The following is a 25818-nucleotide window of genomic DNA, read 5'->3' as shown; positions in this document are numbered from 1 at the left end:
TCCAGCGCTGGAGAAGATGCGACACCCACGGCTTTAATTGCACTTATACCAAGGAGGGGGAAGCAGTGGGGTTACTGAGGGAGGGGTCCCGGGGCTGCTGCTGCCGACAGTGGTGGGTCCCCAGGTGATGCCCACCTGCGCCCACCCGGAGCTCAGGGCTGGGCCCAGGACAGGCTGTGCAAAGCCAGCGAGCTGAATAAGTTAACAGTTCTGCAAGGTAGGGGGCCTGCCTGCCTGCCCCCTGGGGTGGTGGGGGTGGGGCTGGGGGAGGGAGGGAGATGATGCAGCCTTTGGGGCCAAGGGGCCAAGCTGGCTGCCCCAGGGGGCACCTGGGCACGGCGGCGGGTTCCTTAAGGCACGTCTTTTGTGTCAGAGTTTGCAGCTGCGGCTCCGCCCGGCCCTGTGATTGTGTGGGCCCCATGGGGGGGGTACCCCCTAGCCTTCCCTGTCTTGGAGGCCCCCTCCTGGCCCTGGCCAAAGCTGGAGCGGTGACAGCGAAGCCACAGAAGCTGTGAGGGACCCTGGAGAGGAGGGGGGTGGGGGAGGGAGGGTGGGGCAGGGAAGGCCGCGGGCTTAGCTGGAGGGCAGGGCCTGCACGAAGAGGCCGCGCGCGTCTGTCCGCGCCAGCTTGGCCGGTGGCTCCAGAGCCTCGGGGCCCAGCGCAGGCGACTCGCCGCCGGCCGCGAGCGAGATGTCCTGCGGCAGCTCATCCTCGCTCTCCTCTTCTTCCTCCTCCTCCTCATCTGGGGCACACGGACCGGGGCCTGGCTCAGCGCAGGGCGGCCGCGCCACCAGGCCCCTACGCGGCGCCCCAACTGGCGCCTCCTCCATCCCAGCCCCCCTGTACCGACCTCCAAACTCAGGTCCTGGCTTTACCTACCTTTGTCCGGGTCCAGGGGGTTCAGAGAGGTGGCCAGATTGGCGAACTGGAAGGTGGGGAGAGAAAAGGGGTGAGGGTCCTGCCCAGGGTCGCCCTGCCCCATGCCCTCAGCGTCCCGCTGCGCGCACCTCGCCCATGACGGCGATGGGGGTCTCGCCCTTAGCCTGGGCCACACGATGTTCGATCAGGTAGTACATGTACTCATCGTAGAGCAGCCTGATGAGATGGAAGGAGCCAAAGCTGGCGGCGCTGCGCAGGGTCAGGTCCCGGATCACCATGGAGCTGGAGACGGCAACAGACAGAAGACCCTCAGGCCCAGACCCACCTCTCACCCCACTTCCCTGCCATGAGAACCAGGCTTGAGCAAACGCAGCTACCACCACCCAGCCCCGAACAAGTTTCCCCGGGGCGTCCATCAGAGAGGGGCAGGGCCCTAGACCCATCCACCTCCAGCAGAGTCCTGCTACTGCTAAGTCACTTCAGTCGTGTCCGACCCTGTGCGACCATAGACGGCAACCCACCAGGCTCCCCCGTCCCTGGGATTCTCCAGGCAAGAACACTGGAGTGGGTTGCCATTGCCTTCTCCAATGCATGAAAGTGAAAGGTGAAAGTGAAGTGGCTCAGTCGTGTCCGACTCTTAGCGACCCCATGGACTGCAGCCTACCAGGCTCCTCCGTCCATGGGATTCTCCAGGCAAGAGTACTGGAGTGGGGTGCCATTGCCTTCTCCTGGCCTTCTTAAAAGGTATCCAGTCCCTCAGGGAGGCGGGGCTTTCTCCTGCCGCACTCTCAAGGAGATGGTCCTCGTCTAGCCCCACCCTCCTCGAAGAGGCGGGGCCTTTTCTTGCCCCCTTTTGCCCTGCTGCAAAGCGAGCGCCTCCCGCCCAGCTGGGGCGCACCTGTAGAACGACCACTTGAGGAGGAAGAGCTTGGCGGCTTTGGGGAAGCCGGTGCTGCCCTGGTAGGGTTTGAGCACCTGGCTCACGACGCCGTCCAGCCAGGCCGCCCACTGCTCCAGTGAGTTCTGCTGCTGCAGCGTCACTTTGAAGTCCTGCTCCAGCCGCTGCACCACGCGGTCCTCGCAGCGGCACACCCACGAGGCCTGCTCCTGGGACAGAGCAGGAAGGCGGGCGCCCGCGACTCAGCTGCCGCCCCCGGGACCCGCCCCGCCGGGCTACCCCACGCTCGTCACCTGCCCTACCGGCGCTCACCTGCACGTTGGCGAAGTCCACGCGGTTGAGATCGCTCAACATCTGGTTGATCTGTGCAGTGTTCTGCAGCACAGCGCGTGCCGCCTGTGCCAAGTGGTTGAGCGACGTGTAGCGACGCAGGGTCTGCGCGAAGGCGCCGGCCGCTGCCACCTGTGGGGCCCCGGGCTTGTGGCTTTCTTGGAATTCACCCTTGCCGCCGCCCACTCAGGTCCCTTCCCCCACCCACTGTGACCTCCCTGAGCCTGTTTCTTTCTCTGAAAAGGGAGAAAAAACCTTGTTCCTTTTGTTGGGAGATAAAACGGTCAGGATTTTTAAACTTTGGGTCATGAGCCACACAAATAATGTGTCCAAAAAAAAAAAAAAGAAAAATCAATGTATCTGAACACTATTATTTTTAATCAAAGCACACGAGAAGATCTGGGAGGGCACAGCCCAGAAAGGGCACTGCTTCCATAACCTTCTGCTTCATTCTGTTTGGATTATTATTCCCTTGAATGTCAGCTCCGGGAGGGCTGGAGTTTTGTCCATCTTGGTCACTGCTGTGCTCCCAGCACTTAGAACCAGGCTGAGCACACAGCAGGTGCTCAATAAACACGTGTGTAATAAATGAATGAATACATAAGTCTTGCCAGTTCCGAAGGACTCCCCCTGGATCCAGTTTCTAGTTTCTCCACAGACCGAGCCCAGCCCTCTGTCCAGCAGACCCCAGGGGTCATTCTTCTGACATCCAGTCTTGTGAGCATTTTCAGGACTTTAACAGCTTTTTTTTTTCTTTTTTCCTTTTGCTCAAGAGCAAGCCCATCCCATCTATTTCCAAACATCTTGGTAGTTTTAACGTTATCTCTTTCTGAACATGTAAAGCACTTTCTGCTGAAGCTCTCTGAAGAGAACTACTTCACGTTTGCGTTTGGTTTTTATTTTAAGATGATGTGTTGCATACAGAAATACCACAAGTGGGTTGTGTCAGAAGTGGGCACCTGAGGAAGCTGGCTTGTGAAGACAACACCCACAGCTCACTCTGAGGGGACAAACACGGGACGCATCTTATTGCCTTGGGCAGGCAGAGGAGGCTGAGGCCCCCAGCGCCCCCAACCAGGAGGGAGGACCCGAAGCTGTGGGCCCAAGTTGGCCCCTCCGCCCCCACCTCACACCCTCACCTTCACCCGCAGCATCTCCTCGGGGATGTTCACCATGGCGTGGGTAAGCCAGCTCTCCAGGCTCTTGGCAAAGTTCCGGATCGCTTGGGTCAAGGCACCTGGGGGCGGCAGGGGGCTGGTGGGGCACGGGGAGTGGGGGCGAGGCACGGGGAGTGGGGGCGGGGCGGGGCGGAGGCGGGCACTCACTGGGGATGGGCCGCAGCACATCGGGGATGAGGATTTCCACCAGGCCCTGGTACAGCACGTTGTCACAGTGCTTGGTCCACTGCAGCACGGGCTCGAACTTGGAGAGGAGCACCAGGCTGGCCTTGGGCAGCCGCTTCTCAGCCTCATCGTGCCTGTGGGCACCCACCCGGCCCGAGGCATTACGAGGCTGTTCCACAGTCCTGCACCCAGGGTCAGAAGGGCACAGCACCCTCACCCCACCCTGGGCTCGGGCAGGTACCCTCTGCCTCCTGAAGACCCCCGGGGTCAGGCTGAATCAGGCCTCACTGCCCCCAGGGTCAGAGAGGGATCTCAACATCTTGTACATGGGGACCCAGGCACCTAGCCACTGCAGGGAGGAAATGGCTCGGTGGGGCCCACCATCCCACACACAGAGCATCAGATTGATACCCAGGCACACTCTGGAGGCGGGTTCACAAGGCCACAGGGGCCCCACAAACTGTGGGGGTCAGAGAGGAGCCCCCCGCCCCTGCATGGTCTGGCCACCCCAGCCTTGAGGTCAGACTCGCAGGTGCACAACTTCCTCCCTTCCTCCCCCCGGGGCACTCACACAGCCAGCGGCGGCGCCTCGCTGGGCTGGCTCAGGTTGTACCTCCAGAAGGTTTTCCAGAGCGTTTCCACCAGTGTGAACTGCAGGTTCACCATGACATCGACGATGGCCTGTTGGGGAGGCCAGATGCTCGAGGGGGTTGGGGGGCAGTATGGTGCCCCTCACCCCTGCCCACTGCCCAGGTGCCCTACCTCACAGTGTTCCCGGTATAGGACCTGGAAGGCCTTGATGTCCCCAGGTCCGATGCCCTCGGGCAGCACTTTGCCCTGGAGATCAAGCTCTGAGAAGTCAGGGAGGCTTCTTGAGGCATCTGGAGGGCAGAGAAGAAACCGTGAGCCCCTTCCAGTCCCACCCGCCCACCCCTTTCAGCCTCATCCTGGGATCCTGTTAAGTTGGCACCACTTGGCTACCAAGCTCCCCCACGACCAGTTGGGGTGATGAGGTTCAGGAAGGGCAAGGGAACCATCTGCTGGCTCTCTGGGGGCTGCACAGCCTGCCCTGGGCCCCACCCGAGTCCAGGGAGCCCTCACCCAGAAACTGCTGGTACTGCTGGACCTGGGCGCTGATGTCCGAGAGTCCAGTGGCCTGCTGTGGCCCCACGGCCACACCGTTGGTCATGCCCTCCATCTTCTGGATGGGTTTCAGCCTGGAGAAGGGATGGGTGGGCAATGGGATGGGGAGCTAGGCCACCACGCCCTTCCCTGCCTGCCAGCACCCAGCCAGCCGCCTTCCTACCTCTGCTTTTGGGAGAAGGGCTGGCCCCGCATGGCCATGTGCTGCTGGTCCTCCATCAGCCGCAGCAGGGGCGAGCTGGCCTTGATGCGCAGGCCATAGTAGTGGTACTTGGAGTTGCCCCTGGGAGGGAGGCAGAGGGTGAGGGCTGGGCTGGGGGTAGCCCCCGATTATCCACTGGGAACTTTACATCGCACCCACCTCCTCTCTGCTAGGGGGCCAAACAGAGCCCAGGGGGTAAGACCCATGTTCCACAGAGCTGGGGGTGCTGGGCTGGGGAAGCCATGGGGACTATGGGGGCCAGGAGAGGCCCCCATCTGCAGACTGAGCTCTGTGAAGATAGGACCAAAGTTGGGGGCAGGCACTTAGCAGGTCTTTGCTGACTGCTAGTCATACCAATTTGCCAGGCACTGTTCTGAGCACCGAGCACATGCGATGGCACGTGTTTCTCATCTCTACCCTATGAAGGGTACTCCTAGCATCCTAGACTGATAGCTGAGGAAACGGAGGCACAGAGAGATGAGGGACTCTGCCCAAGGTTCTACATGCATGCCTGCCTGAATGGGGTGACACTCAGGCCTGAACTGGGAACTGGAACCAAGAGAAGAGCAGGGCTCAGCCCAGAAAGGTGTGGGGGATCACAAAGGAGAGGCAGAGAAGGGTGGGCTCACGGGAGGGCTCCTTGCTCCTTCCTCTGTGAATTCACTGACTCACAGGCTGTGATTAAGCAATGACTGTGTGCAGCCCCCACACTCTCAAGGGGTGTGCATTTCAGCATCAGAAGACAGATCAGAAATGAGAAGTAACATGAAAGGCATCCTGGATGGGTGCTCAGGAGAAAAACTAAGTGAGATGGATGCCAGGGAGGTAGGGGAAAGCTGAAGTTTTAGTTAGGAGGGCCAGGGGATATTTGAGTCAGCAGACGGGGAAAGGCACAGAGAGTGCAAAGGCCCTGGGGCAGGAGCATGTGAGTGTCAGAGGAACTGTGACGAGGCCAGCGGGGCTGGAGAGGAGTGAAGGGACAAGGGGAGCGGAGGACTTTGAAAACTTAGGGTGAGGGCGGGCCTTGCAGCCCCTGGGGGCTGTCAGGGGCAGGTGGCCCCACCTGGTGCCCAGCCTGCGGGTGCGCAGGCCCATGAAGACGGAGCGGATGAGCTTGCCAAAGGACGCGGCGTTGACGGGCTCCAGCTTCTGTTCCTGGCAGTGCAGCAGGTAGTGGCAGTACAGGGTGCTCCGCGGCAGGCTCACGCCCTCGGCCGTCTCATAGTTTTCCAGGAGCCACTGGACCTGGGGCCCGAGGGGCATGGAAGAATCGGAAGAATGCTAAGAACGGCTTCCATTTCTCAAGTGCTCATCGCTAAGTGCTCTATTTATTTCCAGTTGTGATCTTGACAACCATGCTGGCGAGGGTGTCATGTCACCCTTGCCCATGGGAACTAAATCCAGCAGAACGCTCTAGAACTGCGCTGTCCCAGGCCGTCACCACTAGCTGCGGAGAGCTGTTAAATGAATGTAGGCGGAATGGAAAATGCCAGTGTCAAAAGGTCACGTCAAGTATGAGTCCATCCACAGAACATTCTCGAAATGACAGTGTTAGAGAAATGGGGAACAGATTTGTAATGGCCGGGGGTCAGGAATGCTGGAAGGGAGGAGGGTAAGGGAGACTTTAAAAGGGTAGCACCAGGGAGATCTTTGCGGGGACAGGACAGTTCTGCATTCTGAGTTTGATGGTGGTTTCCCAAATCTACCAATGTTATAAAAAGACACAGAAGTAGATACCCCCGTATAAGACCAATTGTCAGTTTCCGAGTTAGATACTGTACTACAGTTATGTAAATTGTAACGAGTGGGGTAACTTAGGTGAGGGGTCCACGGGGATCTCTGCAGCTTCTGTGACCATAATTCTTTCAAGATCGTTTTTTTTTAAAAAAAAACAACTCAGCGACTTCCCTGGAGGTCCAGTGGTTAAGGATCCACCTGCCAATGCAGGGGACACGGGTCCGATCTCTGTTCTGGAAAGATCCCATGTGCCATGAGGCAACCAAGGCCGTGCACCACAACTACTGAAGCCCGCACGCTCTAGAGTTCATGCTCCGCGACAAGAGAAGCCAGCGAGGTCAGAAGTCTGTGCCCCGCAACGACACAGACTGGGCACAAGTCCAAGTACAGTAACGAAGACCCAGTACAGCCAAAAATAAATATTTTTTAAAAATTCTAAAATAAAAAAATAACAACAATTCTGTTTCTGGGACTGTGAAACTCACATTTCCAGCACTCAATAGCCTCATGTGTCCCGAGGCCTGTACACTAGGCAGCAAGCAAAGAACATATCCATCACCGGAGGATGTTCTATCAGACAGCACGGGTCTAGGGGAACACATTTTCAGAACCCACTCGGGAGTCATGAAGTCAGTTATGGGGGTCATGACCAGCATTAAAAAATTCAGACTAGAAGCCAGGCTGCCTGCGTGCGTGAGGGAGGTCCTGTCTTCTGAGAAAGCTTCGGTCTTGGTAATGATGTCCACAATGGGTGGCCGTGGGAGAGAGCGGGAGTTAAACATGACGGGAAGCCATCGCTCAGACCTCAAGCTCCTGGAGGACAAGGACCATGCCGGGACACCCCACCACAGTCACAGAGCTGATGACAAGCCCCATCAGGATTAGGCCCTAGGGCTGTTCCACAGAGCCGCTCTGGGCACAGGAGGATTATCTCACTGCCCTTCCAGACAGACACAGATCCTTGCTCCGGGTAGCTCCTGGCATGGTGGTGCCTGCATTTCCCGCCCCATGCCATCTATCTGCCATCGCCAGTTACTATCAGATTCGATGACACTTCCTTGGGTAATAGCTCCAAGAGCTTCAGGCGTATTAGCTGAGGCCCAGAGAGGCTGAGGAGGTTCCCTGAGGCCACACAGTGAGGAGTCAACCCCAGGACCTCTTCACCCGAGCGCCCTGGCACCAGGCTACCCAGACTCCTGGGGACGGTGGCCGGCACCCATCGCCTGCTGCCCCTGCCCAGGGCCCCCCCCACCCCTGCCTCCTTTGGGGCTGGGTGGGCACTTACGGTGGCTGGTGAGGCACGGGTGGTGTGCGAGTAGGACTGACTGGCACCGCCCAGCATGTAGCCGCCTTGGATCACGTAGGTGCCTGCTCCACCGCCGCTGCCGCCGCCGCCGCCGCCGCCACCACCCCCACCCCCACCACCCCCGCCGCTGCTGCCGCTGCCGCTGCCGCTGCTGCTGCCGCTGCCGGCTCCACTCCCACTGCTGGTGGAGCTGGCGACAACCTGGCCGCCAGACACGTACATGGGCACGGAGCCGCTGCTGGCCACCGCCTGGGAAGTGGCAGGGGTGCTGACCTGGGCAGCCGTGCCCGCGGCCTCGTAGTAGCTGGTGCCTGCCGTCTGTGGGTACAGTGGCGTCTCAGGGTAGGAGTAGGTGCTGGAGCGGCTACAAAAGAAGTAGAGGGCAGGAGACAGGGGATAAGAGCTGGGTGGCCCAGGGGCATAATGAGGGGGGCCCTGCAGTTGGGGGGAAAGGGGGAGCAGGACAGCAACAGCCCCATGCACTGCACACCCCCCCAGTGCCTGATGGGCAATTCTTCGCTGAATCCTCAAAGCAGTCCCGTGACTTGGGAGTCCCCGCTTTAGACGTGAGGAACTGAGACTGGAAGAGCTGAGTAACTTGCAACGGGCTAAACACTTCAGTCACTCAGAAAACAAACTATTGAGAGAATTCCCTGGCTGTCCAGGGGTTAGGACTCCTCGCTCCCGCTGCTGGGGGGCCTGGTCGGGGAACTCAAATTGCTCAAGCCTGGTGGTGCAGCCAAAAAAAAAAGACCAACAACTATTGAAGGCCTGCTTGGGCAGTGTTCTAGGTACGCTGGACTCAACAGTGGACATGAGAGAAAAGGCCCCACCTTGGGGTCTGGGGGAGGTTAATGTCCTAGCAAGGGAGCCAGAGGAGAAGCCAAGTGCAAAGGTAAATTGAGGGCACTTTGGAAGGTGGCACATGTCAAGGGACACGAGGCGCAGGAAGTGGGTGGGGAAAAGTGAGAGCTCTATTTCTAAATCCATTGGCTGCCACCATGAGGGGCTGGTCAGCGACGACTATTAAGGCAAACATATGTTTTGCTTTGACCCAGCGACCCATCCCGCCCTGGAGAGGTCTCCAACTATTCGGTCACATGAACTCAAGGCTGCAAATCGTAGCAAGAATAACATGGATGGTTGGGGGTGGGGGGTGGGGTCTACCTTTACTGGGATGTCAAGTTAAAAGCTGATGATATCCTACGTGGGGGTGAGAGAGGAGGAGGAAGGTCTTGAGGTTCCACCAAAGAACAAGGTCCAGTATGTTCCATTAGGTGAACAAAAGAGGCAGGGAGGGGTATGGATGATACTTTGGGAAGAAGGGAGAGATCGCATGGCATTTCATTATCTGTATCTGCTATTCGTTGGGGTGAAGGGTGTGTGGACAGGGGCAGCCACTTCACTAAACATGGTTGGATACAGGTTTGATTTTTGAGCCCTCTCAAATCCCTGGAGAAGGAAATGGCAACCCACTCCAGCATTTTTGCCTGGAGAATCCCATAGACAGAGGAGCCTGGTGAGCTATAGTCTGTGGGGTCACAATGAGACAGATACAACTGAAGCAACTTGGCTCACACGCACAATGTATTAGGCGTTTGAATACATAAGCTGGGCTTCCCTGGTGGCTCAGTGTGTCAAGAATCTGCCTGCCAATACAGGAGACATGGGTTTGATCCCTGGTCTGGGAAGATCCCACACGCTGTGGAGCAACTAAGCTCATGTACCACAACTACTGAGCCTGTGCTCTGGAGCTCAGGAGCTCCAACTACTGAAGGCTGGGAGCTCTAAAGCCCGTGCTCCACAACGAGAGAAGCCACTGCGATGAGAAGCCTGTGCATCGCAACTAGAGAAGCCCCCGCTTGGCACAGCTAGAGTAAGCCCACGCAGCACTGAAGACCCAGCACAGCCAAAAATAAAGAAATAAAATAAAAGTAATTATAAAAAACATAAGCTAAAATGTTAAAATTCAGAAAGGGAGGGAGGCCCGTCAGGAGTGTCCTTGGCCCAGAAGGTGCTGAAGGATGCCGGGGAGGGGAGTCCTACGGGCCTCCCAGGGCAGCAAGGAGAGCAACTGGGGTGGTGGTGGGAGTGTGGTCACTCCTGGTGTACAGCATCATCCATCAGGCCCCAGGATGCAGCTCTTGTTCACTGTGTCCTGGTTCACACATCTACATAGTCCACATCCATGGCACGAGTGACTCCAGAAGTGTGTGACCTGAGCCAGTACTGCTAAGTGCCCCTGCCACCCCCTTTGGCAGGAACCAAAACCAGCCCAGCACCCTACCTGCAACACTGTGCTCTCAGAAAATGTTGCTATGGCAACTGTTTGCCGAATGACTACCAGAATGAATGTGTGTATCTACCTCGACCACCTGATATGAAGAGCCGACTCACTGGAAAAAAACCCTGATGCTGGCAAAGATTGAGGGCAGGAGGATAAGGGGATAACAGAGATTAAGATGGTTAGATAGCATCGCTGACTCAGTGGACGTGAGTTTGAGCAAACTCCGTAAGACAGTGAAGGACAGGGAAGCCTGATGTGCTGCAGTTCATGGGTTCACAAAGAGTCAGACACGACTTAGCAACAACAACTGGACACAGGCTAAACAGGGCCATGGATAGAAGCCCAGGGGGTGTGGCTTTAGTCAGAGCAGGAATCCAGACCAGCAAAGGGCTGGAAATGTGGAAATGACCCACTGTGAGAGAGAGATAGAAGATATGGTGCCCTCAAGAAAGTCATACAGCAGAAGAATCTGATGGTAACAGCGGACTCTGTGTGATCACTCACACACTATAGTCACGGAGGGAAGAATTGAATCAGAAGCCAAAGACAGACCAGGGAGAGGCAGAAGAGCCCTTGGGGGCCCTCGGGAGCTAGGCTCCTCTCTGGAATGTCCTCTGTGGCCCCCGCCAGCACTGGTCACCTGCACAGATGAGAGCCAGGCAGTGCGGGAAATAAATCAACAGAACCATGAGGTCGCTGGATGCTGTAGACCATGACTCAGGGGCCGGGGCCCTACACCCACAGCATCAGGACCCAGGGATCAAGTCAATCCATGAGCTAATCCACCCCCAGTGTCATGCCCACAGGGACAGGTGGTTGGGACATGAGAAAGACATCAGGCAAATGCAAAGAAAGTCAATGAAACTTCTCAAAACTCAAACAATTCATGTGTCCATGGGATTCTCCAGGCAAGAATACTGGAGTGGATTGTCATGCCCTTCTCCAGCAGATCTTCCCAACCCGGGGATCAAACCCAAGTCTCCTGCCTTGGCAGGCGGGTTCTTTAGCACTAGCGCCCCCTGGGAAGCTGAATGGACAACTAGAATAACTCTAAGTCCTGGAATTATTACTGTGGAGAAGGGGAGACAGAAGGTGGTGGTGTGTGGAGGATCCCCAGCAAGAAGCCAGAGCCGAGGTTAGGGCAGGCCTGGGGCTGACATATGCCTGATATGGCAGGTACTGAGGCAGAGCCATGTACAGCAGCAGAGAGTGGAAGTCGTCTACGTGCTAGCTGGGGGTGACTGGCCATATGACATTCATGCTGCAACTGAGCAGTGGAGTTACACACAGAGATTAAAGAGGATAACCGAGACCCACATGGAGAGCTCCAAGCTATGTGGCAGGGGAAGAAATAGGGGACAGAACACACTGCCTCTATTTCTCAACACACAAAGCAGGTAATTTCTATTCTCAGAATATCTCAGGGAGGAAACAAAGAAATGGGGTGCAGCATCTCCTCTGGGGCAGGGTTGGGGATCAGGAGTAAAGATTTCTTTTTCACTGTTTAACGTTCCCTACTCATTAAAAATTTTATCTTGTAAAATTAAACTTCTTTTCCTTTTTTGCAATTTCTTTTAGGGCCATGTCTTGTGACGTGTCAGATCTTAGTTCCCTGATCAGGGATCGAACCTGCGCCCCTGGCATTGGAAGTGCAGTCTCAACCACTGGACTGCCAGGGAAGTCCATGTTTTTTTGTTTTTTGCAAAGAACCAAAGCCCCCTCCCTGACTCCAAAGCCTGACACTATGCTGGAATGCCTTTCCCAACATGCCAGGGTCCCCTCTGCTTCACTGTTATCGCCTGTTTTCACCTTGAAGGCTAGCTGGTCTGCTGGAGACTGGGGCTTCAAGTTCTGGGAAGGGATCCTGAGCAGACCCATGCTCCTCCTCCTGTCCCTTCCCCCACCCCTGCCCCACTCACATGGCACTCGCCGTGTAGCTGGCATCGCCACCCTCCACGTACTGCACTTGGCTGGGGTACACGTGTGAGACCGGCACCTGCTGGAGCTGCTGCACCTGGCATGGGAGGAAGGGGACACAGAGGGTCAGGGGTGGGCTGGCTCCCCACCTCCCTGCTTCTCAAAGTCTGGCAGCTGGCCAAGCTCACGGGGACTCCCAGATCCCCGGCTGGGAGGCTGCACTTAGGGGCTCTCTGAACACCCTGGACAGGGCCAGGGCTGGGAATGAGGCACAGCGGCGTCAGGAAAAGCCAGGCCTCTCTGCTTGGACTGGGGACAGCAAGGGTAGGGTTGAGATGAGGTGGGTGGAGGGGACCCCAGGCAGGGTCCTACTGCGAGCATGAAAGCTGAACCCCAGCGGCAGAGCCAAGTTCTGGTACAAGCCTGACGGTTAAGCCGGCCGGAGCCGGGAACTAGCCATGGCTACAGGAGAGGCGCCTGCCTCAGGGACGGACCCTGCCTATGGGGGTGGGGCCTAGGTGCACAGGATGCGACGGGCGGAGCCGGGACCAGGGCTGGGGCCCCACTGGTGGGCCAGAATCTGTAACTACTGACAAAGCGGGGCGGGGGCGGGGCCTGAGTTCCCCACCCATCCCCCATCCCAGTCTGTAGGGGCAGAGCCTGGGACCAGGAGCCCGCTTTGGTAGGGTGGGGAAGGTGGGTAATCAGAGATGGGTCCCCAGGCTGTTTGGGTGGAGGTGGGGTCTAAAGGGCCTGCAGGGCCGGGCGCGGGCCGGGGCCGGCGGATCCCGCCCCCGCCCGCCCCTCGCACCCCCGCCCGTGCGTCCGCCACCTACTTTGAGGGCCGTGGCGGCCGTGCCGAACACTAGCACCTGGGGGACTCTCTGGATCCTGACCCTCTGGTCGGGGCTGGCTCGGGCCGGCAGCCCGGGTAGTGGCTCGAGGACCACTTTCTGCTGCGGCAGGAGCAGGTGCGGGGGCAGGAAGCCCACCAGCTCCACCCACTGCTCGGCGCCCGGTTCGTAATGGGGCGGCAGCGGCTCAGGGCTGCCTAGCTGCGCGGCCGCCCCGCGGCAAGCTGGCGGTTCCGGGGCCAGCGCACCCGGCCCGGGCCCAGGCGTGGGCGGCCGGGGCGGCGGCGGCTCCGGTGGCGGCGTGGGCCAGGGCTCTTGCTGCTCTGCCTTCCTAGCGGGAAACTGACTGCCTGAGCTCTGGAGGACAAACAGAGACACTGAGGGGTCACCGGGGCCGGCAGCCGGCGGGTGTCCAGGCCTCCACCGCCCACCGGGCTGCTGACACTAGGCAGCAACCCGACCAGAAGACCCCACCCGGTGTCAGAGAAGGGGCAATCCAGAGCTCTCTCTTAGCAAAGCCTGGGCCCTGAACTGCCCGGTGCTGGCAAAGAGGAAGGCTTGAGGCCCATGGTTGGAATTGGAGTCCAGGGTGGGGCTGGGTTTCTCAAAGTTCCAGCTGCCTCCCTCTACCCAGACCCCCCCCAGGGGGGCTGCATTCCCTCCCTGCGGCCTGAGGGGCCTGCACCTCCCCACCACCCCCCCTCCCCTCCGCTGCCCCCGACTGAGCCCCAGTTTGCCCAGAGGCATGTGGGGGAGACACATACCTCTTGAGCCACATGGACCGGCTGGAGTCCTTGCACGGTGAGCTGCTGCACGGGGCCAGCTTTGGGCACCTGTGGAGTGGCCTGAACCACCGACCTCTGGGGGGAGGGAAAGGCAAGTCAGACTGCGATAGCCATGGCCAGAATGGCTGCCCGCCTGTCCTCAAGCGCCACCCGTCCCCAGCACTGGCATCAGCCTTTCTCCAGCTTTTCACTGCTGGCCCCACACGATGTGGCTTCCAGGTTCCTTAGCAGGTTGACTCTTGGCGCTATGGTGAACCCAGGCTCTACCAGGTGAGGCTGACAAGAAGTAAGACTGAGAGCTGAACTTGGAGCTGACAGAGTGGGGTCCCTGCTCCCCATCCCCACTGCCTACATGGTCATCCCGCACCTCGGCATCCAGCAGGTCCTCACTTCCATGCTATGGCGGGGACGCCGGCATTACCCTCAGAACAAAGTGAGGGACAGAGGCTGGGAGGCGGGGAGCAGCTGAGTGATGAACCCAGGGCTAGATTCCGAGGGGCCGTGGTGTCTGGCTGGAGGATATCTGTTGAGTCCTTCAGGGTGGAGTTTCTGCTTTTCCTCCAGGGAGAGGATCTATGGCTTTCAACTGGTTTTCTGAGGGGCTGGGAACCACCCCCCTACCTGACTGGCAATGACCAGATGACAGACAACCCTTGCCTTATAACCTGCTCTGGCCACGGTGGCTGGCAGCTCAGAGTGAGGACTCCTCTGGAAGACGGGGCATGGACTTAACAGGCTGAGGCCTCTCCCTGAGCCCCTTGGGGGCGAGCCAGGACTTGGCCTTGGGATTGCCTCCAGGCAAATGGGCCTGGAGATGCCACAGTTGTTTCTTGAAGCTGTTTCTAGTGCCTATTCAGTCTGAGGTGCTTTCAACAGCAGCCTCAACCACCTAGCTCCCTGGCCCTCAGGGCAGAAGTCAGTATTTAGATGAGAACATAGAGTCTGGAGAGAAGCAGAGCTGCTTGCCGCAGGCCCCGGTGGCCGGCTGGGGCTGGACCCCCACCGGCTTCCCCACCACCATCCCAACAAACAGCTGTAGGAGGATGCAGAGGCCGCTGGGCCAGCACCCCTTGCCCCTGCCACCGCCCGCCTTGGCCTGGCACCTCTTGGGTGACGGGGACACTCTGCTGGACGCCATGGACTTGCAGCTGCTGTGGCACCGTGCCCGTGGGGGCCCCGGCCGTCTTGCCGGAGGAGCTGTTGGCCTGCACCGGTGACCGCTGCAAGGGAAGGAGGCACAGCGAGTGTGTGGGGCAGCCGGGCCCTGACAAACCCTGTCCCAAGAGCTATTCGGGGAGGACAACGGCTGGGGGGTACATCTCCCAGCCACCTAAGCTGATAACTGTCCCGGGCGTCCAGACGCCTGGTCCCTCCTGCAGCCCCAGGGATCCCAGGGCAAGGCTCAGAGTTCAGCCCAGAGATGCTGGGGAGGCCCGTCTTCCCCAGTGAGGAGGGTGAGGACTTTGGCCTCCGCTCAGTGGCCCCCAGCTGCCTCCATCAGCAGCTGGGCTGCAGCCCTGAGGTGAGAAAGGCTAAGTCTGGGGGTCCCCACTTTCCAGATGAGTTGTGAAGGCGCAGATGGGAAGGGACGTGTGCAGGGCCACACAGCTGTGAGTGGTGGCACCAAGTGCTGACCCTGGGTGGGCTGGCTGCAGAGCCCCCATCAGCTCTGTGTCATGGGAAGTAGATGAGGGGTGGGTATCATTACTTGTTTCATGCCTAGAAAACTCTAGGCTCAGAAGGCTCTGAGGGCCTGCCCAGAGACCCCCAGAACTGAATGTCTGAGCCTGGGACCTCAAAGTCTGACTGCTGACACCCATCCTCCCAGCCATCCACGGCTCGCCTGCCTCCACATCCTCATGGGAATTAGGGGTCTTCAGTATTCACACTATGGTTGGAAGACAGCCACATTTGCTTCCTGGGATACAGGGCCCAGAGCTGGAACTTTGAGATTCATTCTGGCCCAGGAGAGAAGGTGCCTCCTCCTGGAGCCAGACTCAGCTCAGAGCCAGCAGAGCAGAGTCCAGCGGCCGAGCCCCCCACACCCAGGCTCAACAGGGACTTCAGAGGAGGGAGTCCTCACTCCTTGGGGGAGAGGGGCGGGGAGGATGGCCGAAGGGGCCACCACCTACCTCGGGGGGTGAGTGCACTTGCTGGGTGCCATGCACCGTCAGGGAGACCTGGCCGCCCTTGGCGCCCGGGGCTGTGCTCTGCACTACCAGACGCTGCGTGGGGAGAGCCTGGAGCGAGAAGGGAGAAGGACCGTAGTTCACTGACAATGACCTGTGTGCGTGTAGGTTTTCTTTTTTGCCCTCCTCAAGGCATGTGGGATCTCAGTTCCGGGACCAGGGATCGCATTCCCTGCATTAGAAGTGCAGAGTCTTAACCATTGGACCACCAAGGGAATCCCCTGGCCTGTGTGTTTTTAATGTGCACCTGTGCTGTGCCAGGGGCTTCCCTGGTGGCTCAGTGGTAAAGAACCCACCTGCCAATGCAGGAGATGTGGGTTCGTTCAATCCCTGGGTCAGGAATATCCCCTGAAGAAGGAAATGGCAACTCACTACACTATCCTTGCCTGGGAAATCCCGTGGACAGAGGAGCCTAGTGGGCTACAGTCCGTGGGGTCGCAAAAGAGGGGGACACGACTGAGTGACTCAACAACAATGACCTGAGCCAGGTGCTATCTTAGCGCTGCCTGCCTGCAGGCTCCCGGAATCGCCCACACAGTCCTGATGCGTGGTGGCTCCTGCATTTCAGAGGGTGACAGCGAGGCTTAGGACAGCAGAAGCAATTGCCCAAGGTCCTGGAGCCCATACTCAGCAGAGCTGAAGTGTTTTCCCAGGGCGCCTGGCTCCATGGGCCTCAAAATGTGCTCCCACCCTGAAAATTGGGCAGGACTTTGTCCCAGTCCATGCCAGACCCCAGCAGCCGCTGTGCAGCCTTGCAGCCCACAGATCACCGTGCACTTGCTCCCAGTGCTGGGCTCTTGGTTCCTAACAGGCTTTGGGTTCTCTGCTCTGGAACGTCAGGGTTGGACCCACCAGCCATGTTCCTGTCAGTCCTCAGGTCTCTCTGTTAAGATGACTCCTGCAGCCCCTTCTTGCCCGATGGGCCCTGACTGACACGGCCTCACCGGCCACCCCAGGGTAGGCCCCACATCCTCGAGGCTGGTGCGGGCAGATCCGAGCAGGCTGCGGGGGTTGGTTGTACACCCTGGGAGGGCTCTGAGAGTGGGGTGTGGGGGCCAGAGGCGGGGCGCTTACCTGCTGGGACACCGGGATGTTGGTGAGCTGGAGGGGTGACACGTGGCCCGGCTTGGCCTGCACACTTGTCTGGACCAGTAGCCGCTGTGGGGAAAGGAAGAAGGGCCTGAACCGGGCTGGTTTCCCCAAGGAGGCCTGGCCGGGGTGGGGGAAAGGCGGGGTGGAGGGGTAGGGATTTTTTTTTTAGCAGTGAGCATCTTGATAAGAACAGGTGAGCAGATGGTTCCAGCAGCAGGACTGGGGGTGGGGGAAGCAAGGTCACTATAGCCATAGCCTCGCTGCCCGCGTGGCGTGCCCTCTGCCCACCCTGGGGGCGGGGCGTGTCCTACCTGCTGGGTGCCCTGCACCTGCTGAACCACCTGAGTGGGCACTCCGGTCTGGCTAGCCGTGGAGCCGGGGCTGGCCTCTGACACAGTCTCGCTGGCCCGCATGGCACCCTCTGTGGGGAAAGGTCACCAGGTCAGCTCTGCCTGCTGCCTCCACCCCCACCCTGAGCCTGAGGCCGTCGAGATAGATGCTGCTGCCTGAAGCCAGCTCCAGATGAGGTTAGGCCTCTCCAGGAATCCTGTCTGGCCCCTGTCCAGCCGCAAGACTGCCCATTGGAGTGGGCTGGGGGCCACAAGGACCTATAATCCTTAACACCCATTAGCAGCCACCCCCGCCCCCTCCACCTCATTGTCCTGAAGTCAGTGTCCAGAAGGGTTGACTGACAAGCCAAGATGCAGTGGAGGCTTGGGGAGATGAACTCCTTTGCCCAGCAGGCAGGACTGTGGACCATGACCGACCCCATCAACCCCACCTCCCAGGGGTCCCACAGCCCTGGAAAGCATCAGGACCACCTGCCTTGAGGTGACCCCTGGCTTCCCAGGATCGGAAGCTGGTCAGAGGAGTGAGCCCAGAAAGTTTCACCAGCCTGCTGTCAAACACCCCCTCCTCCCTTGCCACTGTCAGAGCCTCCCTGTCCTCGGTGGGGTGGGGGGCAGGAGCTGGGCGAGCGGGTACTCACGCTGATAGGCAGCCGAGAAGAGGCAGTCATAGAACATGGTGCCCCCCTCCCGCCCCAGCCCCTGCCCGTCCGTCCCCAGGAGCCTGCCCGGCACTCCTTGATCCTTGCCCACCTCTCCAGAACAGCAGGGTGCGCAGGCGGCTTTATACCTGCAACCTTGGGGAGCTAATCCCCCCAGCGCTCCTGGCAGTCCTCTTGGGATAAACATACTTCCCTCCCAGCCCGAGCGGGGCCTTTGAGGGGCTGGGGCTACGCTCTGGGGTCAAGAGGGAGGCTGGTACCCAGAGATGCTTTCAGGAAGGCGCAGGTTGGGTTTCATGCACATCTTGCTAAGTGATTAGCAGGAGAACTGAGGGGGAGGGGCATGGGGCGAGTGTCCCCAGAGGCACTGGTTGGGAGACCCTCATCCCAGCTGGGACACCAGCCACCCCACCCCCTTTATCGCCTGGTTACTCCCAGCAGTTTCAGAGGTGGGGTGGGGCTGGGACCAGAGTCACAGGCCAGGCCTAGGCTGAGGCCCCAAAGGCAGGGGGATGCAGACTCAGGCATGTGGGTAAGGAGGTATGTGTCTGAGCCGAGGGCCTGTGGGGGACACAAAAGGCTCGGAGCGTCCTTTTGGGTCTCAGCCTCTAAAGTGGGGAGCTAGGCCTCAGCTGTTGCAGGGAGACATGGAGAAGGGACTGGCTAGAATAGAAAGGTGGCCGCATGCAGGTAGAAGCAAAGACCTCAGGGGCCAAGTCTGAAGCAGAGCACGTGACTGTGTATGCTAGGTGTGGGCCAGACGTGGGGGAGACCCTGGGACAACTCTGCAGCTCATTCGAGGAGACACTGATTCCTCTGTTTTGCTGGAATCATCCCTCGCAACCACTCAGGCTTCCCTGTCATCATCAAAGAGGAGGCCCTCACTGAGCCGGCCCGCGGGGAGAAACCCGAGAAAGCACCCAGTCCCGTGAGGGCCCCGGCACACCTGGGTGTCCATGGCCCAACAGACAGTGCCTGACCCAGGAGGCCTGTGGTAGGTTCAGCCTGGCTCAGGGTGGGCAGCGAGTTGGGGGCTTCTCCCGTCCCCTCCAACACCCTGGTACTCTGATGAAAAGGGCAAGGTTGGTCCTTGAGTGGGGACCCGGAGCAGTTGGAGGCCTGGGGACTTGCTGGGATCCAGCATCACCTGGGACAAGGAAGATCTGGGAGGCAGTCTTGCCCATCTCCTGCTTCAGGGGTGGCCCTCAAGGCTGGAGCCCCCATCCTGGCCAGGCTACATCACGAGGATGAGCAGGTGAGATTCTATAGTCTACTCTTTAGACGAGGGGCTTCCTGTGGCCAAGGTGGACTCCTGCCACAGTGTCTCGCCCTGGCTCTGCATGTGCGCGTGTGTGCGTGAGGGACCCTGAGTCCGCGAGCATCAGCATCTGTCTGCAAGCTCCACTTTGCACATGCGCACAGGCCAGAGAAGGCCCCGCCGTCTCAAATCTCTAGCCAGGAAGCGGCAGCTGATTTCCTGTCCCTCGATCTGATGAGCTTCTCTTCCTCCCTGGCCCCTGCACTTACTTTCTCACTGAGACCTACTCTGGCCTCATAGGCCACTTTGAGCTACTTGGGAGAGGACAGAGGGAAGCCTGAGAGGCTGGACTCCAAGACGGGACCCAGGTCACCACGGACCACAGATGGGGCTGTCTGTTCCTCTTCCTCCTGATCCTTCGCTCCCGTCCTGCCAATGATTTCAGTCAACAGCTCGCTGGGAGGGGAGCCTGTGGATTCCTGATGCCCCCAGGGCCCTGGGTCCCTTTGTCCTGACCTCAGTTTACCCATCTATGCTTGGGGACACTGATAAACACCTTCCTGGTCCCTCTTCTTGACACAAGTCTTGGACTTCCAGGGGCTCCAAGTGAGACAGAAGCAGGGAAGAGAGGCTGGACATGATCCCTTCTTCAGTCCAGCCCTACCCCCTTCCACCGGCTTGGTCTCATCTTTCTAGGGACGGCCGGCAGGACTCACAAGGTCTTCCTTCCACTTGGGTTTCGGGTGACAGCCTGGTGGCCTCTGAGGATGGGGACTTATGGATCTAGAGGATTGTTCCTAAGCTGGAAGTTTGAGCTTCCTTCCCATCACCTCCAAAGTCACCTTAGGGCAGAGCTCCTGAGGACTGGGCGAGAGAAGCTGCTTCTACAGCCGCGCTCCTGGCTGGCTTCCAGTCTGGGCTCCATGTGTGGCTCCCGGGCCCCGCCCTGCCTCCTGCCTGCAACTCCCTGGGTCCCTGCTCAGCTCACATTGCTTCTGGCTCCGGAGGAGCCCCAGGCACCTTGCTGCAGCCTTTGCTGGTGTTAGTTACACCCCCACCTCCACCCCTAGGACCAGCTCACATGGCCCAGAGGCCACCCTTAGATAAAAGGGACACTAAGGGTTACAAAGGAACCCTCAGAAATCACTGCCAGGGGTGGGGGAGGGGTCAACAAAGCCACAGGAGTCCTCATAGAACAAATCAAGGAAGCAGTGTCTGGTAACCATTCCGGGGACAGGCCTGCTGCTGGCAGAACCAGGAGCAGAAGGGACAGGCAGTTCCCCAGGACCACTGTGAAAGATAATGAGGCCACTGACCAAAGAAGGGAGGCTGAGATTCACATCCACAACTGGTCATGTCAACACCGCTACCCACCCACACTGAGTGCCCCACAGCATGATGGGGGCCAGGAGAGGGGGGTAACGAAGGCTTTGACCAGTAGGTACCAGGGGCTCCCTGAGGGTGGAGGAGGGGGGTGGTGGGAGGAGCTGGAGAAGACAAGGGAAGAGAGGAGACGGGCTGGGACTTGGGGGATGCTGGGGTCTACAGTCATGCGTCCATTCCAGACCCTTGTTCTGGGACCCCAGACACGGCAAGCAACAAAAGCCAGCATTCAGGAGGTCCAGGGCCAATAAGATGCCAATATTGGTCCAGGGCCAATAAGTGGAGGCTATGAAAAGTCCTCTAACGGCAACAGGCAAGCCCTCCTGCCTGCTCTCCGTTGCCCAGAGGCCCCGAGATGGGATGGGAGTGCTGAGCTGGGTCAGGTCAGCATTCATGAGGGATAAGCCACCAGAGGGTCTGGGATGGGAAAGCTCCAGGCAGAGGGCAACGAGAGTGCCAAGGCCCAGAGATGAATTGAGCCTGGAAGGTTTGCGGAGCCACAGGAAAGCCAGTGGGGCTGAAGCAGGAATGTAGGGGGGAAGGTTGATACCAGATGGCGCTGGGTGGCCAGCAGGCCTGGATGGCCAGAGTCAGGAGGTTGGACTTTTGTCAGTAGCGGCGCAGGGAGTGTGGAGCTGGTCCCTATCACAGGGATCCAGATCTCCTAGAGGCAAGAAAGGCCAGGCCAGGCTTTCTCAGAGAGTGCCCCCAGGGCCACCTGCTTTGGAATAATCCGGGTTGAGCTGGGACATAATGGAATCGAATCAACAGTTATCAAGAGGCTCCCTCTGGTTGCTGTTGGGGAAGACTGTGAAGGGTCTGAACAGAGGCTGGACCAGGGTAGGGGCCAGGGAGGTGGGAGAGGTGGTGGGCTCTGGTTGGATTTAGGACATGGAGCCAAGACAGCTTGCTTGCTCAAGGATGGGTAAGACAGGGGACCTCCCTGGTGGTCCAGTGGTTACGACTCTGCACTTCCATTGCAGGGGCGGCATGGTTTCGATCCCTGGTTGGGGAACTAGGATCCTGCATGCCACGCCATGCGGCCAGGGAGAAAAAAAAAGGATGGGTAAGACAGGAGTCAAGGCTGACCCAGGCCTGGGGTAGGGGGAGAGAGAAGGTGATATTTACTAGGACAAGGAAGTCTCAAAGGAGGCCAGATTTGAAGAAGGAAAGAAATTCCAGATTGCCATCAGGCCATGCTGGTTTGAGAGGTCTGTGGAACCACGTGGATGGGTCACAGGTGGCGAGGACTGAGGGCCAACGTGGGCATTGACGTACAGAGGTGGCATCAGAGGCTAAGGGACAGGACAAGGCCCTGGAGCAGAGAGGAGGCCTCAGCTGATGAGGTCGTGGTGCACAAGGTAAGGGACATGAGAAGGAAAGAGCAAGGGGGAACCGAGATGGGGAGGCAGGGAGGTGGGCAGAGACCAGAGCGGGAGGGCATCTCTGGGGGGGCGGGGGGAGGGGAGAAACTGTCATGTGCTGCCCAGAGGCCAGGGGAGAGGAGAATAGAGGGTGACCAGTGGGTCCACAAGATGGGGGCCATGGGTGATCCTGCCCGGGACTCTGGGATTGAGGAGACAGAGCTCTGAGTGAAGGGGCAGAGACTAAGGAAGGGAGGATGAATCCTTTGAGGAATTCTGACTTAAAGGGAGGGCTTCCCAGGTGGCTCAGTGGTAAAGAATCCGCCTGCCAATGCAGGAGATGCAGAAGACATGAGTTCGATCTCTGGGTTGGGAAGATCCCTTGGAGAAGGAAATGGCAACCCATTTCCGTATTCTTCCCTGGAGAATGCCATGAACAGAGGAGCCTGGTGGGCTATAGTCCATGGGGTCGTAAAGAATCAGACATGAATTAGTAACTAAACAACAACTAAGGGAAGAAAACGGGACGACTGCGGTAGCGGGTGCAGGGCCTGGGGGCCCTGGTTAAAATGGGAGCTGCTGTATTTTTACAAGCAGGTAGAAAAGATCTACCAGAGAGGGACTAAGTAATGAGGCTGGGACAGCAGAAGTCCTGGAGGGGGCAGCCTGGAACTGCCATGGGGCCACTTCACCCTTCCAGCAGCAGGAAAGCAGAGCTGGTGGGTGCAGATGGACCCTGGGTGCTGGGAGGCTGGGTAGGTGGGAGATGGGGCCCTTCTTGTAACATGACGATGCCTTGTCCACAGTGAGGTCGGGAGCAGGGTGGGGGGTTAAGGACACAGAATGAGAGGGAGGTGCTGGAGGTGACCCCGGCCACATCCTGCACCTGGCCTCGCTCTGTACTCAGCTGACTCTCCCATGCCAGCTCCCTTCTACACCAGTCTGTGTCACAAAGTCACTGTCCTGAGCCCCTGCGTGCCCCCCGCCCTCCCTGGGGACCCTGACACTGCAGGAGCTTCCAGGACACTACCGGGGCCCAGCTGCTTCCATCGTGGTCCCACGGGGCCGTGTCAGTTGCCACCAGTTTTGACTCTTCATTGTCCTAGGGTCAAGTTAATTGACCTGCACCTTCCACAGCCTCCCAAGATGCCCTTAGGATCCCCACCACTTTCTTTTCCACTGCGGAAAGACTGGGGCCAGCCTCCCCTCTACACAGGGAACACCAGAAACCACTAAAGATGCCCAGTCCTGTCCTGAGCGCCACCTGTTTTTTTTTTTTTTGGCTGCACCATGCAGCGTGTGGGATGTTAGGATCTTAGTTCCTCAGCTAAGGATGGAAGCTGTGTTCCCTGTAGTAGAAGCGCAGAGTCCTAACCACTGGACCGCCAGGGAAGTTCGTCTGAGCTCCACCATCTCCCTCCGGGGAGTGACCACCTGTCCTGACTCTCTGCTTCTACTTCCCTCTGCTCAGCCCATGCCCATTCTAGAGGAAGCGGGCATAGGGCAGATGCTCTGAAGCAGGAACCATGGGTGCCACGGCCCAAGCTTCCTGGTCATTTGCTCCACAGCCTCAGGGGGGCGGCTGCAGTGACAAACAGGATCCCCTGGCCACATCACACACTCACGAACGCACCCAGCCAAGAGCCCTGCTTGGCCCAAGTCTTGTCAAAAATGAAACGGAAGGGAGGGGGAGCAACCCCTCCAGACCTCCCAGTGGACCTCCCTGAACTGCAGCTGGGAGCACCTCACAGGCAGCCCCTGAGCTCAAAACTGTTACTTTTTGTTTTTAAAATTTTTGACTGGGTTGGGTCTTGGTTGTACCAGCTGGGCAGGCTCCAGAGCGCTCAGGCTTAGCTGCCCTGCCACCTGTGGGATCTCAGTTCTTCCCCAACCAGGGCTTGAATCTGGGTTCCCTGCGTTGGAAGGTGGATTCTTAACCACTGGACCACCAGGGAAGTCACTTGAAGTTGTTACGGTCCCTTTATGGATGATGGCCAAATGCTTCCCCTCCAGTTCTGGCAGGCGTTTGCAAACTAACTCTACTGCCCAAGCCTTTCATTGAGTGACATCTTACTTGAAGACAGAGACAGAACCAGCTCAAAGAGCTGCCCTGGCGGGGAGGATTTTGGGGGGCACAGAGTCCTCCCTGCTTCGTCGGACTACTTCTTCCCCAGAAAGTGAAAAAAGTCAAAGTGTTAGTCGCTCAGTTGTGTCCGACTCTTTTGCGACCCCATGCACTGTAGCCCGCCAGGCTCCCCCGTCCCTGGGATTCTCACGGCAAGAGGACCGGAGTGGGTGGCCATGCCCTTCTCCAGGTCTTCCGACCCAGGGATCAAACCCAGGTCTCCCACACTGCAGGTAGATCGTTTACTGTCTCAAGCCACCAGGGAAGCCTTCCCCAGAGATGTACCGCAAATCCCACCTGTGGACCTGAGACAGTTAAAAAGCTGCCCTCCGGGTGATAGGCACAATAAGTGATGACGGGAGGGCTCTGGGATGCCCCCACATCCAGAAGGCTAGGCTCCCCCAAACTCCTGCTGGAGTTGTTCACAGGGTGCCCTGGCTCCGAGCACGCGTCCACTTACCGGAGACGGTGACCACGATGTACTGCTGGGATGCCGGGGACGGGGTGGGTGCGCCGGCCGGCTGCGAGGGCGTGGGGGCAGCCGGGAGCTCTGTCACATACGGCTTCTGGCTGCCCGGTGGCTGTGCCTGGGGCTGCGGATTCTGCAGCTCGGTGACATACTGGGGCTGGGGGGTGGCGGCGGTGGCGGGGGGCTGGGGGGGTTGGGGTGCCGCAGAGGGCGGCGGTGGCGGCTGGGCTTGCGGCGGAGCCTGTGGTGGCTGGGATGGTTGCGGGGCCGCCTGTAACTCAGTAACGTACGCCTGTGTTGCCATGCCAACAGTGGGGAAAATGATAATAAATAAGGCTTTTTCTTTTTTTTTTTTTTGCTTGCTTGGGAAGAAGGAGGGAGGGGGGAGAGAGAAGAGGAGGGAGAAAAAGAAGGAAAAACAAGAATTAATCTACAGGCAGAGGAAACCAGGGACAGCTCCTGACTCCCCAGAGACACGTTTGGGTTCATCAGCAACTTAATTACATCCCAAGGCTGGTGCAAGATCTAACCAACCCGCTGCTGCACAGCAACTGAGGATGGACCAGGGCTGGTCTATGCCTCTTCCACTCACCCTGACCCAGGATTCCTGCCTTCTTCCTTCGCAGGCTCCGGCGCCTGGTGGACCCCTGGGCTGGGAGACCTCTGACTTTTGCCCAGAAACAAATAATACAGTTCTCCTGAGAGTGCCTGCAGGCACTGTCTTGTGTACTTTCTTTACAATTAACTTTAATTTTTTAATTTTTTGGCCATGCTGGATGACATGTGGGATCTTAGTTCCCCGGCCAGGGATCAAACCCCTACTCCAGGCAGTGGAAGCACACAGAATCTAGTCTCTGCCGCTGCTGCTGCTGCTAAGTCGCTTCAGTCGTGTCCGACTCTGTGCGACCCCATAGACGGCAGTCCACCAGGCTCCCCCGTCCCTGGGATTCTCCAGGCAAGAACACTGGAGTGGCTTGCCATTTCCTTCTCCAATGCATGAAAGTGGAAAGTGAAAGTGAAGTCGCTCAGTCGTGTCCGACTCCTAGCGACCCCATGGACTGCAGCCTACCAGGCTCCTCCGTCCATGGGATTTTCCAGGCAAGAGTACTGGAGTGGGGTGCCATTGCCTTCTCCGAGTTTCTACATTACTTAATTTAAAACTCTGCAACAATCGCATCCATGCTTGAGACTCAGAGAGGTTAAGGAGCTTGCCCCAGGCCGCACAGCAGGGAAGAGGTGGGACTGAG

The 25818-nt window shown here is 58.7% G+C and overlaps 1 protein-coding gene across 1 annotated transcript; it reads right to left on the bottom strand.

The window, feature by feature from the left end:
* Positions 1-557: 557 nt before the first annotated feature.
* On the bottom strand, positions 558-24875 carry RFX1 (regulatory factor X1). The gene is made up of 20 exons (XM_055543129.1): positions 24563-24875; positions 17275-17384; positions 16946-17029; positions 15815-15922; positions 14786-14902; positions 13662-13757; positions 12046-12140; positions 7819-8203; positions 5860-6041; positions 4758-4877; positions 4553-4668; positions 4214-4332; positions 4023-4132; positions 3434-3585; positions 3248-3345; positions 2091-2240; positions 1779-1987; positions 1009-1162; positions 881-926; positions 558-743 (listed from the first exon to the last, which is right to left on the bottom strand). Exons 1-20 carry the CDS (start codon positions 24873-24875, stop codon positions 574-576), a joined length of 2934 nt encoding a protein of 977 aa, XP_055399104.1. The 3' UTR covers positions 558-573.
* Positions 24876-25818: the final 943 nt, after the last annotated feature.

This window comes from Bubalus kerabau, chromosome 1 (assembly GCF_029407905.1).
Source record: "Bubalus kerabau isolate K-KA32 ecotype Philippines breed swamp buffalo chromosome 1, PCC_UOA_SB_1v2, whole genome shotgun sequence".
Taxonomy (NCBI): Eukaryota; Metazoa; Chordata; class Mammalia; order Artiodactyla; family Bovidae; genus Bubalus; species Bubalus kerabau.
Note: the sequence above shows the minus strand (reverse complement) of the source record. Positions and strands in the feature narration are given on the sequence as shown.